Source organism: Buteo buteo, chromosome 4, assembly GCF_964188355.1.
Source record: "Buteo buteo chromosome 4, bButBut1.hap1.1, whole genome shotgun sequence".
Taxonomy (NCBI): domain Eukaryota; kingdom Metazoa; phylum Chordata; class Aves; order Accipitriformes; family Accipitridae; genus Buteo; species Buteo buteo.
This window is the reverse complement of record NC_134174.1, coordinates 28,872,000-28,886,117: the sequence shown is the minus strand read 5'-3', so window position 1 is coordinate 28,886,117 and position 14,118 is coordinate 28,872,000. Positions and strand designations below refer to the sequence as shown.

At 41.0% G+C, this 14,118-nt stretch overlaps 1 protein-coding gene across 5 annotated transcripts in view; it reads left to right on the top strand.

Annotated features, from left to right (window-relative positions):
• Positions 1-1,023: 1,023 nt before the first annotated feature.
• Positions 1,024-14,118, top strand: part of HERC4 (HECT and RLD domain containing E3 ubiquitin protein ligase 4) — a 37,314-nt gene continuing 24,219 nt past the window's right edge. For 2 of the 5 annotated variants that reach the window (XM_075025309.1, XM_075025304.1), the window contains exons 1-7: positions 1,024-1,156; positions 2,137-2,302; positions 3,566-3,857; positions 6,683-6,842; positions 8,270-8,346; positions 10,696-10,917; positions 12,430-12,521. In XM_075025309.1, the coding sequence (XP_074881410.1) occupies positions 3,632-3,857; positions 6,683-6,842; positions 8,270-8,346; positions 10,696-10,917; positions 12,430-12,521 (777 nt within the window). In that variant the 5' untranslated portion in view covers positions 1,024-1,156; positions 2,137-2,302; positions 3,566-3,631. Of the gene's footprint in view, positions 1,157-1,633; positions 1,876-2,136; positions 2,303-3,565; positions 3,858-6,682; positions 6,843-8,269; positions 8,347-10,695; positions 10,918-12,429; positions 12,522-14,118 lie in introns of those variants that run through there. The other 3 variants (XM_075025305.1, XM_075025308.1, XM_075025306.1) reach the window with 3 other exon arrangements.

The following is a 14,118-nucleotide window of genomic DNA, read 5'->3' as shown; positions in this document are numbered from 1 at the left end:
ACATTTTAACATAACTTGTGTATGCTCTGACACCGAGAATGTAACTGGAAGGCAGAATTTAGAAAACTGCGTTTGTTTTTGCCGGAGGGGTACAGCAAAGACCCGCCGGCCTGCCCCTCGCCCTGAACCAGGAGGGCCAGTGGCCGGACTGGTGCGGACACTGCTGCCGCAACCCCGGCTGGGTTACCCTCGGAAAAGGAGTTCCCTTGGGTCAGAAGTTAATGACGGGTAATTGGAGTATGAAGAACAGTTTGTTCCTGCTTCTCCCTGGCGGATCCAGTTCCTTCCCGCTCGCTGATCTCATTCTTTTCGTGCCCTCAGAGATCAAGCAGAGGCTTCTGCAGATCTCCGAAGATCACGTATAAGGAATAGCGAGACGCAGCCAACTCTCTTAACCGCTCCGCAAGGAAGGAGAAATACTCCGTCACGAAGACCTCTTCTCAGCAAACACAGCGATTCGCCCCAGAGCATACTCAGGTTTTTTCATTCTCGATTTTAGAATAGTGATGTAACACAACGGTGGTATGTTTTAAAGCCGCTGTATTTTTTTTGCGCTGACTCGTTCCCAAGCCAGAATACGTACAGCCGCAGGAGCGACCGCCTGAGCTAACGGCACCCTCCCGCACCCAGCTCTGCTCTCCTCCGGCGCCGTCCTCCAGGCGCACCGGGAGGACGAAAGCATCACGCCACCGTTCGTCACACTTCGCGGTCATCCTCCTGCGTTTCTCTGCCGTCGTCAGCTTCTCGCTCAGCCTCTTCACAGCCCGAGGGCGGTGAGCTCCGACCGCAACCTCCCTCCGAGCCTCCTTCGAGGACCAGGACCCCCGTCCCCGACCCCGACCCCGACCCCGCTAAACCGCCGCCGCCCCCGGGCTCTTTCGCCCCGCCGAGCTCCGCGCTGACGTCACGCCGCGCCGCCGCTGCGTCACCGCCCCTCACCACGAGGCCGAGGAGGGAGGGAGGCGGGCGGCCGAGCGGCGGCCCCGCCCGCGGAGTTCGCGCTTGCGCAGGAGGAGCGGCCGGGGCCCTGTCACCGCTCCGCCTCGGGGCCGCTCACGCCCTCGCGGTGGCCGGTGGGTGCCTGCGGGCGGGCGGGCCGGGCCGGGCCGGGCTTGGGCGCGGCCTCGCCGGGGAGCGGAGCGCCTCGCCGCCGCCGGTGAGTTCCGCCGCGCCGCCGGGACCCTCTGCGGACCCCGGACGCTGCCGCCCTTCCGCCCCGCGGGGCGGCCGGGAGAGTGGAGGGGGCCGGCGGCTGTGGCCGCGGGGCGGGAAGAAGCGGGAGGGGGCAGGGGCAGGGCGGCCGGTGGGCCGGTGGGCCGGGGCGCTTCGGACCGTTCCGGGCGCCGCCGCTTAAGCCGTTGCGGGGCGCGCTGAGGGGACCTCGGGCGCCTGGCGCCGCCCCCGTCGGAACGGGCGGAGGCCCCGCTCCGGCCGCCGACCTGCGCTCCCCCGGCCCCGGCCCCGCCGGCGGTGCGTCCGCTCTCCCCGGCCCGCAGCGCCGTGGCGGCGGCCGGGGGTGCCGTCCCCCGGGGAGGGGAACCGTTGAAGCCCGTGCCGCAGGCTGGCGGCGTTTGTGGCGGTGGAAGGCGGGCGGTGTCCCACTCAAAGGGGTAGCCGGAGCGGGCGGGAGCGTGTGGGACAGCCCTCGGGACCGGCGGCTGGGGCGCTTTAAGGGCGCGTCAGGCAGCGCCCGTGGCCGGGACGATCGCCCAGCCCGCTCCAGCCTGCGGGAAACATCCAGAGGCTTCCTGTAGCACCGTTACTCGCTCTCTGCTAGTAGAAAATGAGTTGGGTGGTTTCCCTCGCGTTCTGTATTTGGTGTCGGCGTTGGGCGGCTTTTGACGTCACGCAGGGTAGTATCCAGCAGCTGAGAACGTGAGTTGGCTTTCGTGCCTGCGTACAGGGATAAAATGCTGCCGTGATTTGAGATCAAAGTACAAAACTTCTCTGGCTACCGACTCTTAAAAGAAAAGAAAGCAAAACAACAAACTCCCCCCGCCCCCTTCAGTGGAAATACCTATCTGTTTCAACAGAAAAGAGAACTTTTCTCCTTTTTGCCCCGCTGGAGATAAATCTTGGCTACGGAAATCCTGAAGCACTATAATCATACATGTCTTTTAACTTCTTGTGTTGCAGGTTGAAGCTTGCATTGCAGTCACTGCCACAGATGTGTGAAATTTGCTGTTGCATAGCAATGTCTTAACCGAAGACGTCTTCATTTTGATGTACCCTTCTGAACGTGGTAGGATATAGCTAGTGATAGCTAGGGAAATATTTGATCATGCGTCATCTCCTGAGATAGGTAAACAGAATGCAATATATCTTAAGCTGTTTGGCTGTTTTGGGTTTTTTTTATGAGATCACAAAAATAAGCATCTCGTTTACTGCATTTTGACTTTTGCAGAGAAAAATAGTTCATCCTGTTGTGCTGGCAGGCGTTCTGCCCTTTTTTGGTTTATGCAACGCTTAGGTGCTAACTGATGGCTTGCTTCTCTGAGCAGTTTTATATTTAGGCGGTTTATACGAGTTATGACCCTGCAGAATGTAAGACTGAAGCCATTTGTAGTGCATTGCATTCCACGTTCCATTATTCATGCTGTCTTCCAAATAATGGTCAGAGATGAAAATTTATAGCAATTTTACACTGTATTGCATTGATTTCTAAATTGTTCTGAAAATACAGGGAAACTTACTCTCACGGAAGTGTAGTATGAGTAATAGCGAAAACATTGTCCTAAGTTCTTCGTCATCTGCAATACTGAAAATGAAAGAGAAGCGTAGCTTTGTATCTTTTCCAAATAGGTACAGAGTCTGTCAGCACAAATACTGATAATTGCAATTTAGGCATTAGGGATGGGCGTTTGCCGGGGGAGTTTGTATATGTGGCCTCCTGTTCCTGCAGAGTAACTATGAAGCTGTAGCCTGTGTTGATTGCAGTGCAAGATCGGGGACTTGAGTTTCAGCTATTTATTTTCTTTTAAATTGTAAGGTCAGTTGACTCATAGTTGTTTAAATGTAATGATTGACACATCATATTATCCTTTGTGTTGCGTAACTGCATTGATCAGAGCTGACCAATTTTTTCCAAGCCATGAGTCACGTGTTGTTTTGGGGGATGATCTTGAGGCTGCACACAGTGCTTTTTGGAGTCATGCAGCTCCTTGTGTAATGAAACTAGCCTGTACTGTCTCCTTAAAAGATGTTTGAGGTCATTTCCACTGGCTAGAATTGGTTGTGACTGCCATTGGTATGGATCTGGATTAGGGATCAGAGAAGTTTTAGAAAGAATGATATTTTAAGTTGTTGAAAAAAAGTTTTATAAAACTGAGGACCTGCACGTCTTAAAAGTTGTACCTGAAATGGGAAGGAAAGCATTTTACTCCAGAGTTAATGTAAATACTGTCCAAGAAAGTAAATCACACTCTTAAAAGTTGTTCGATGTCTCAATATATTGGTATATAGAAAGTGAACTTGTGGATTACTTGTTATATAGAAGATAACATAAATGTTAGGGACAATACTGAAAAAATGTACGTTTTCTTTTTTCTTTTTTTTTTTTTAACAGCTACTCAGAAGGGATATTCTAGAAAAGCAAAGTTGGAAGATCTCTGTGATCAAGAGAAGCATAAACATGTTGTGCTGGGGAAATGCATCTTTTGGACAGCTTGGATTGGGTGGAATTGATGAAGAGATTGTTTTGGAACCCAGAAAAAGTGACTTTTTCTTAAATAAGAGGGTCAGAGATGTAGGATGTGGACTGAGACATACTGTTTTTGTCCTGGATGATGGGACTGTTTATACATGTGGATGCAATGATCTAGGACAACTAGGGCATGAAAAAGCCAGGAAAAGACCCGGTAAGTTTAGAAGTAATGAATTGTGGCGAGTACGTGTGGTTGTGCCTGTATTTTTTGTTTCATTATTCTACATCAAACCCAAGAAGATTGCCAGTGTCTGTGAATGTGCTGAATTGTACGCACAGTAGTTCTTCCAAGAATGGGCATATTTTTAACTTGAAAAGCATTCCTTTGCTTGGATTGCATCTTGTGACAGTTGGAAACAACCAACTGTGAAAATATGGCTGTCCCCCATACTTTTGCCTTCTGTGCAGCTGGACAGTGCTACTGTTTTTTATTTCCAGTATGGAATCGCTTTACCTAAGGCTGTGGGAGACTCAGTGACTGTTTTTAATCTCAAGGGGAGGTGACCTGCTTCAATACATGGATTAGCATTGTGTACTATATGTATGGGTTTGGCTACTGGAATATGGTAGACATGAATATTTGCCATACCATAGTTGAGAAACATGCTGTGTGTTTTTAATCGTGTAATATGTGATGTAGAGCAGGTCTGATTGAAGCAATGTTCTTCATTTTCTTTTTTAAGAACTAAAAATAAAACTTTTGATAAAAGACTTTTCAGCATATACAGTGCTACAGGAAGAGGATTTGGAAAAGCCTAAAGGATGCAATGTAAAACTTATTTGGGCTTTTTTTCCTCCTATCTATGTTATATGCATGTTTCTGCTTCCTGCTAGTGCAGTTCCATAGCAGAAGTGGGTAAACATCTTGCAAGGACTGCAGGGGAGTGTGCACATGGGCTCCCTTCAGAGCTGTGCTTGTGAGTCATATCTGCGTGCTACTGAGAGATACAGAACAGTGCTTCTGACAGTACTTGTAGCGTAATGTAAGCAAACTGATAAGGCTTAATAAGAGTTTATTCTAATCAATGCTATAGGAATTTTACAAGTTACTTGGCATAGTAATTGATACAAATATTTCAAATGGAAATAAGGCATTATGCAGTATTTTAGTAGTTCTCCTTTATTCAGAGTTTTGGATTTGGTGCCACTTAAAGGCTTTTTGTGTAGTTGATCTGTAACTTTTAAAAACTAATTTGGACTTCTATTGGGAAACAGTAAATGGATATTAAAACTGATAAATTTTAATCCTGTGCAAAAATCTACTTCATGAAAATGGATAGAAACTTGGCTTGTCAAACTTACTCTGAATATTTGTTACCCACTTTGAAAATAATGCTGAATTGTCTTTTAAATCTAAAACTTAAAACAAAAATATCTGACTTCTAATTTTTGTTTTTTTTTTAAACAGCCTTGTATGAGCTTTCATATGTAATGGACAAACACCTACTATAAATCTTTTTTTTTTAACATGCTCAGACGCAGTAGTCATGAGGATTCTAATGTCCTCCTCCCTAATTTTTCTGTCATCTAGAGGTTACTGACAATACTGTTGAATGTTCTGATATGAAGTCAGTGCCTTGGGATAACTTGCACAGTCTAAAGAGGCTCAGTGTCTTTACAAATGGGTTGGGTGCTCTCTTTTGAACGTATTTCTGCTAGCTGAAGATAATTTTGTCGCTGAACTGCATGTCTCTGGCACTTCTGTGTCGCCAGTGGCACTATTTAGTTGTACCTTCCCTCTTTCCTCCCCACAGAGCTCTGCTTGCCACAGGGGTTGTGTGAATGTTCCTTAACCTGTATTAGGCAAAGTCAGCCTGGCTAGTTTAGCAGCTGGTGAAGATAGTTGAGGCTAATCTGCATGCTGTTGCCTGAACTGGAGAGCGCTTACATGACCTTTTCCACTGGCGAGGCTGTTATGGGCTGAATTGGGGTGGTAGCCTCTTTAATCAGACCAGCTGTTGAAAAAAATGAACTTAACCTCTGCTGCCTGTGGTACTTTATTTTGGGAATTGAGTGCCTGTCATGTTGCAGATACTGTTAGCTATTGTTTCAAAATTGACTTAGGCTATGCTAGGCTGTGGTTACAGTGCACGTTGCATTGATGATACACAGGCTTTTTCAGTGGCGTGCCATTCTTAGGCAGGAATAGAATTTATGTGTTTGAAAACTGGGCATAAAATGTCCAAGCAGGCTCTTATTTAAGGGAGACTGTTGAAAATTGCAGCCTTAATGAGAGACCCTGATGATACTTCTCCACTTTACTGTTGGAATAAAAATGTTAGATTTCTGATCAAAAATCATAAGCACAAAAACAAACTTTGAGTTTTTCCAAATGTATTTAAGGGTATTGATGCAGGCTACTGGAAAAAAAATCAGAGATATTTTAGTGTTTGCTTTTCAGAGGCATGCCCCATATGTCTAGAAAAATTACTCTTTAGGATCTGTTTCTACAGTATTTTGCATTATAAAGAGGACATTGTGTAGCTCATTGCAAAATCAGTAGCTTTAGTCTTTAATTTGCCCTGCCTTGTTTTGCAGGCTTTTTTGCTAATAATGAATAGGTGAATTTAATTTGCTGTGGTGGAATGTTTTCCTCTTACGTAATATTTACACGTGTAGTCATTTGACAGTAATCTATTTGACCTTAATGTTAATTGAGTTTCTGCACTCATTTTCAGATGACAAGATTAGAAGGAACCATTATAATCAAGCTGCAGTTTTTGTGCACTTCTGTGTATTGCTCCAGATACAGTTGTTGTTTGGTTACTTTGGGGTGTCAAATTTAGCTTACTTCTCCTAGAATAGCATGTTTATAATTTTAAATAAAGGATGTTTTGGCAGACTTTCTGGGCTTAGTTCTGTGTCATTTCAATTGACATCATAGTACTGAGTATAACTGTCTTGGACAACACTAACTTGTTAGTAGCTTTTTTTTCAACAACTAACTTTTTTTTCCTTTTTTTTTTTCTTTTTTTTTAGAGCATGTTGGTGCACTGGATGCCCAAAATATTGTAGCTGTATCATGTGGGGAAGCCCACACCCTTGCATTAAATGACAAGGGTCAGGTATATGCTTGGGGTCTGGCTACTGATGGACAGCTTGGCTTGCCGGGAACAGAGGAATGCATCAGAGTGCCCAGGTTAAAAATAATTAGTGTATAAGAAGTTTTTTTTTTTGGAAAAAATATGCTTAAATCACATAGGTTAACCTCTTCTGCTGTTATAATTAAAAACACATATTAGAAAGTGTATTTTAGCTATGGCACTTGTATGTTGTAGACAGTTTCCTTTTCACAAAAAGTTAGCTTATGTGAGAAGTGTGTTATGGATTTGCTTGGTTTGGTTTGTTGGGGTTGTGGTTTTTTGTTTTTGTTTTTGTTTTTGTTTTTTCATTTTTTAAGTCATGTACTAAGAATGAGAGTTATGTTGGAAAAGTAGTGTGGGTATTTTCAGAATGTAAATAGGGATTGCTAACCGCCGTTGAAGAGAAGTTAAAGAGAAACAGAATGTTAAACTTTCAAAACCAGTTGTGGGAGTACATTTGAAGAAGGCATGTTTGCTATCTGATCTTGATACTTCAATTTTCACCCCAAAGTTTTTTAATTGTGATTGAATAATACGCCTTCTAGTTATAAAAATGAATGCTAGCCAGATTCACTAGCTTGTTTTCAGAATGCTGCAAGCATTCCAGCTAGCTGAAGTCCACGTTTTTACTGTGATGAATAGGTTCACTGAAATCAGTGGAACTGTCTGTAGCAGTAAGTTTGTATGTTTGCAAGCTGGAGGTTTTCTTTTCTAGTATTGTTTTTTACATAGGGAAGAGACATGCAAAAGTAACAATTCCTTGAAACATTAGTAATCTGTAACTTTATCATGGCTATCTGTGACACATGTATAAACATGAAAGATATAAATAACTAAAATAAAGTGATTTTTTTCCTGTATCAAATTTAAAAGCCCACAGACCTTTTAAAAACTGTTTTTTCTCATCAAAAGTTGAAAGCATACTAGATTTAATGCACATTTATAGGTATTTGCAATTTCTTTATAGCATTGTGCAATACTTAATAGCTCTGAATCAACTGAAGTTTTGATTGAAGTTAATGTTGGTAGAGATGAAAAATTGAGTGTTCAAATTTTAACAGGAACTAATTCAGTCTTTATATCTAATACTGATATGAAGAAGTTTGTAAAACCTTTTTTCTTTTGGAAACTCAAAAGTAAGAATAATTTTTTTTCTTGCATCCGGTATTCATTTCCTCCATTCAGCTGTGTGACATCTCCTTCCTAGCACATGAACCTCCCTAATTCTTCATTATGGTCTTTTTTACTGACTTTATTAATTTGAAAATAAGACAGAACCTGTCCTTGAAAGTGTTAGAAAAGAAGCAGTTTTGACTTAAGACTTTACTAAAGAGCTTCTAATTAAAATTAGGATATTTAAATTAGTTTCATATATACATCAGTGAAAAAGATTCGCTTTTTGTATATTACCCTTTGGCATGACTTTATATTTCATACCATGACCTAGTAGCTTAATTCTTTCTCTGTTTTCTTACCCTGATAGAAATATTAAAAGCTTATCAGAGATCCAAATTGTTCAAGTTGCTTGTGGTTATTATCACTCACTAGCACTCTCAAAAGGTAAGCCAATTTTTTCTGAAGTTTTGTGTAATTTCTTACCAGATATTTCTAAACGTTTCAATGTTTATTTTGTCTTTTTTTAAAAGGAAATTTTTTTTAAAACATGCTACCACTTAACACAGATGGGATTTCAGGTTGGTAGGGGAAGTCTAATGATGGAAGCTTGAATTTAAAAAATAAATGTACAAACAAATGTTGTGTTGTTCTGCTTTTTTTCTTATGCTTTTTTGCTTTTTATCATCTTGCTTTCATGTAACTTCCTTTTTAAATTAATTTTTCTTTCTCTCCTTTTTATGGTCCCATTTCTTTTTCATCCTGCTAGCAAGGCACTTTGTCACTAGTCTTATTTTAACCTGTAACTTCAAGTTACTGAGGCTTGCAGACAACGACTTCCTTGTCTGCTTTTCTATTGCAAAGCCTCTGTTTTGTTGATGCTTCTATAGTTAAAATGTAATGTCACGTTATAACGCACCTTTTGAAAGGTTTAAACATCTGTCTTGAAAGTTTTGCTGGGGCTATGAGAACATACTTAGTTGGCCTCACTCATGTAAGAGTATTGCATGTCTAGTTAATAGAATAGCTCTCCAGAAATGAATATGAATTTAAATTTGCTGCTTGTTTGTCTCATTGTGACAAAGGAGAGTTGTGGCTGAAACTTCCATTTGGAAGAAGTGGCTGCTGTACAGGGTTAATGGAAACTTAGAAACTCAAAAATTCCAGAAAGACTATAGTTTGACAGTGTTTCTTAACAATGTGTGGTTAAAATATGAACTAAATAAGCTGTGGGGAGGGAGGTGTTAATCACATGTTGAATGATTTTTTTTTTTCCTTTTCTTTAAATATAACAGTTTAAACTGACTATATGTGCCTTGATTCTGTATGTGACTTTTCATGGGCTCATATGTTTTCTGTGCTGTTGGGTATTCCTGGGTGTCTTTACCATTAAAACCTAGTGACATTCCTTTGTTTTCAGTACAGGCAGACAGGGATTTACAAATAACCCTTTGCCTGGGTTAAGATCAGCAGTAGGATGTGGGGAGTATCAGAATTGTGCTGTTAAGCATTCTATTGGTCAAAAGTGCAAGATAAAATCCCTCAGTGTTTTAAATAATTACAAACTTCAAGTACAGTATCACTATCCTATTGCCCATTCGTGGATTTGCAGCTCATATGTTTCTGTTCTTCATGTGCATTCTAGGGTGGTTTTTTTGTTGGTTTTGGGTTTTTTTTCCTGGTTGTAAGAGAACCTGCAGAAATACTTGCAGCGTAGCAAGGTTACGGCCTTCAAAAGAGACCCACACAGGGAGGAAGGTGGGATGAACTTACTTGCATCGGGCATTTTGAGAGGAGACTTCATAGCATTTTTAGATCTATATATGGGATATTGATAAGATGGATTAGTTCGTGTGATTATAAATGATTGGCATAGGATTTCTTCAGTGTTAGGAAGGCTTTGTATAAAAGTGGTGTGTTAGGGTTTGGTTTTTTTGTCTGCTTTTGTTTTTTGGTTGTTGTTGTTTAAATAAATAAATAAAATCTGAGAGACCTGTACCCTAGGGGAAGGGTTTCATCATTTTCCATCTTGATAAAACTGTTATTGGGAAGATGGAGATAGGACAGACATGGGTAACATTACTGTTTGAAACATATTGCATCAGCAAAACCAAAATATCTTTGTGATTAGGTATTGATCTTTAGGATAGTAAATACCTTGGCAAAACGTTGGTTGTTCAGGGGAACATTTTATTTTGGTGGCAATCTTAACATAAATAGCTCTCTGATTTGTGATTCTTCAGAACGTTTTTTTTTTCTTTGTAAGGCATCAAAAGACATTATAAACTTTGTGCTTCACTGATCATATCATTAATACAATATTTTAAAATTTAAAATGTAGTCACTTAAATTCTATGTGAAAATTAAGTATGTTACCATATAAAAGCTTAGATGAGGCTTGTGATTGGAAATTGGAAATTTTTACATGTCCGGTATGCCGCTTAAGCAAGATCTCTGCATAAAAATATATGCAGTAGTGGAACTCCCAATGTAACAGCACCTTGCTTTGTAATAACCAAACTCAACTTATCTAACACTGTTGAAACAGGAATGTTAAGAGCAGTTTTGAAGGTTTTGAATGTGATTTAAATACTGTCAGTCTGATTAAATATTTGAGTTGAATGTCTGCAAATTACACGAGAATGCTTATCTTCAGGTATCAGTAATTTGTATGCATTTTCAAACTCAAAAATGTTTGAAGAATAACTTTTAGCTTTTCTTACAGTAAATAAACTTTGTATAATTAAACTATACTGATTGTATTTCTTGGTATTTTTTTTTTTTCCTTTTAAACAGGAAGTGAAGTGTTTTCCTGGGGACAAAATAAATATGGCCAGCTGGGCTTAGGCTATGAGTATAAAAAACAAAACTCACCACATGTGATTAAATCTCTGCTGGGAATCCCTTTTGCACAGATTGCAGCAGGAGGAGCTCATAGTTTTGTACTAACTCTTTCTGGAGCCATTTTTGGATGGGGACGCAACAAATTTGGGCAGCTGGGTCTTAATGATGATAATGGTAAGTAAACATTACTTCAGTAAAATTTCATGCTGAAGGTCTTGTTTTGCGAACTTAAAGACAGCAGTATTCCTAGAAAAGGAGCAGACAGAACAAACCTTTGTTGAATATTGTCAGAGAGTGCTGATGTCATGTGCAATTGCATAAGGAAGACCTAGAGATTTCTTCCTTGGCTGTTTTGTAGTGAAAGTTCCAACAGCGTTATGTTGAAATTCTAGCTTGCTTGACTTGTTTTCTTTCCTTGTTCTAGATTTTTCTGTGACTTAAACTTTCTGAACAGGATTGAATGAAAATACTGTGCAGTAGTTACAGTTTGAACTGAATTTTAGATAGATGAACTTGCTTGACAAAACCAGTATTGTATCAAAACTATTTGGTTGTCCTTAGTAGACACACTTAAGGCATCTGCATTGTTTTACTGCCATGTGGGTGTCTGCCTTTCTCAGGCCACTTTTGATAATCATTCACACTTTTCAGCTAACCATTTCCAAAATTTCCTCTACTAGGGTCTTGATATTCACTAACGATTTTAAGCAAGTGGTTAGGTTAGACAAAAAATTATTTCTTTGTTAGTTGTATTATGTTACATGCGCACTATCCATGTGCAGGGCTCCAAGATGGGAGTATATGCTATCAGGTTCCTGTAATACACAGTTTAGTATAGAATAATCTGTAGCTAGTTTCATGAATTCAAACTTTCTCACTGGTTCATTGTTCTTATAACTATTTAAAATAAGAAAAATGTGTTGTAGTTAAAATGCGTATCTGAATTAACACTTTAGATCTGGTCACACTTATGTGATAAGAAAATTAGATGTACTTTTCAGAAATAAAATTTTCGTGGGAGACTTCAGTTGCTTCTACGTATTCTTTGGAATATGTATGACCCCAGTTTTTTATATAGTATCACTTCTCAGTAAAATCCCTTTTTTATGTCTTGATAGGGCTTCTTCCAGGCATCTTAGCTTACCTGACAAATTTTAAGACATTAGCATTAGCTTTTAAAAAAATTGCCTTTGTTCAACTGGATGACAAAGTTGATTTGCTCTGGTGATGGAGGGAAGTTAGTTGTCCTTCCTAATTATGCAGTCTTCCATTTTATTATACGTTTAGTAGTACAGAACTATGACCAACTGATACCAACTTAAAGAACACTTTAAAAACATGAAGCACAGAAACAACTCAAACCAACTGTCATTTGTTTTCTCATGGCCAATGGCAGGTCTAACGTGCTGTTCCCTATTTCATGATTTATGTATTGACATATGATGCTATGCTAGTGAAAATGAGACTATTTGCTACAAAGTATTTCAGTATAGTAGTCTTTTCTTTTTTTCTGTACTGACGCTTCCATCTCAAAGATACATAAACTCAGTCACAATGATTGTATTGTGCTAACAAATTTAAAATGCTTGTTTGACTGGAATCAAATTAGAATAAATGAGCAGAGCTATTTGTTTTCTGATTTTTATTTTCAAAATAAGCGACCTACTGCTGTATTAAACCTTTCAGACAGGTATGTTCCTACGCTGCTAAAGTCACTGAGAACTCAGAAGGTTGTTCATATATGTTGTGGAGAAGACCATACTGCTGCCCTTACAAAGGTACAGTATTTAAAGATATGTTTATGCTTTGATTTTTTTTTTAATGTTTTCAGGAGAAGATGCTACCTGAATAGGAAATAATAAACAAAATTCTGCATAAAATTTCTTCAAAGTTTATTGGATGAAGTTGAGGAAGCACTGGAAGAATGGTTAAATATTTGAAAAAACTTACCAAATACAAGAAATCTTTCGGTAGTTTTAAATTTTTGTCAGATTTGGTGAAATTGAGCATTAAAAAAATATAGCATTTTTGATATGTGCGTGTTGCATTATTATAATTATGCAGATATTGACATTTACATTAATGTATCCTAAAGAGATTAGCTGTTTTCTGGCTGTAATGCCTCTAGTATTGCTGTTATCACTGATCAGACAAAGTTAAATTTGAATTTAAATTGAATACTGGGGCGATTGGTGCATGTGGTTGTTTAAAGTTTTTTCTTAGTGATTTTCTACTTGCTATTATAGTGGGTTGACCTTGGCTGGATGCCAGGTGCCCACCAAGCCACCCTATCACTCCCCCTCCTCAGCTGGACGGGGAGAGAAAATACAACAAAAGGCTTGTGGGTCAAGATAAGGACAGGGAGATCACTCACCAATTACTGTCACAGGCGAAAGAGCTTGGGGACTTGACTTGGGGAAATTAATTTATTGCCAATCACAAGTCAGAGTAGGGTAATGAGGAATAAAAAGAAATCTTAAAACACCTTCACCCTACCCCTCCCTTCTTCCTGGGCTTAACTTTACTCCTGGCTTCTCTACCTCCTCCACCCCAGCGGTGCAGGATGATGGGGAAAGGGCGTTGTGGTCAGTTCATCACACATTGTCTCTGCTGCTCCTTCCTCCTTGCTCCAGTGTGGGGTCCCACCCATGGGAGACAGTCCTCCATGAACTGCTCCAGCATGGGTCCCCCGTGGGATCACAAGGCCTGCCAGCAAACCTGCTCCAGCGTGGGCTCCTCTGTCTATGGGTCCACAGGTCCTGCCAGGAGCCTGCTCCAGCACGGGCTTCCCACAGGGTCACAGCCTCCTTCGGGCATCCCCCTGCTCCGGCGTGGGGTCCTCCACGGCCTGCAGGCGTGGGGTCCTCCACGGCCTGCAGGCGTGGGGTCCTCCACGGCCTGCAGGTGGAGATCTGCTCCACCGTGGACCTCCATAGGTTGCAGGGGGACAGCCTGCCTCACCGTGGTCTTCACCACGGGCTGCAGGGGAATCTCTGCTCCAGCACCTGGAGCACTTCCTTGCCCTCCTTCTTCACTGGCCTTGGGGTCTGCAGGGTTGTTGCTCTCACATATTCTCACTCCTCTCTTCTGTCTGCTGTTGTGCAGCAGCTGTTTACATACTATTGGCAAACCAATAGAAGAATGGAAGATTTACATAATCCACTAGTAAGTATTATAGTGTAAGGTTCTATGAAAAGTTGGCCACTTATTTCCAGGCCAATTTGGAAAAAAAGCACGTATTCTGTGTCAATGTAGCATGTTCGTACAGAGATGTAGGAAATGATTAAAATAGAGCGCTGAAATGTGTTAAATTGCCTTATACATAACTGTTGGCTAAACGTGTTATTTGGAGTCTTATTTTTAAACTTTTAAACT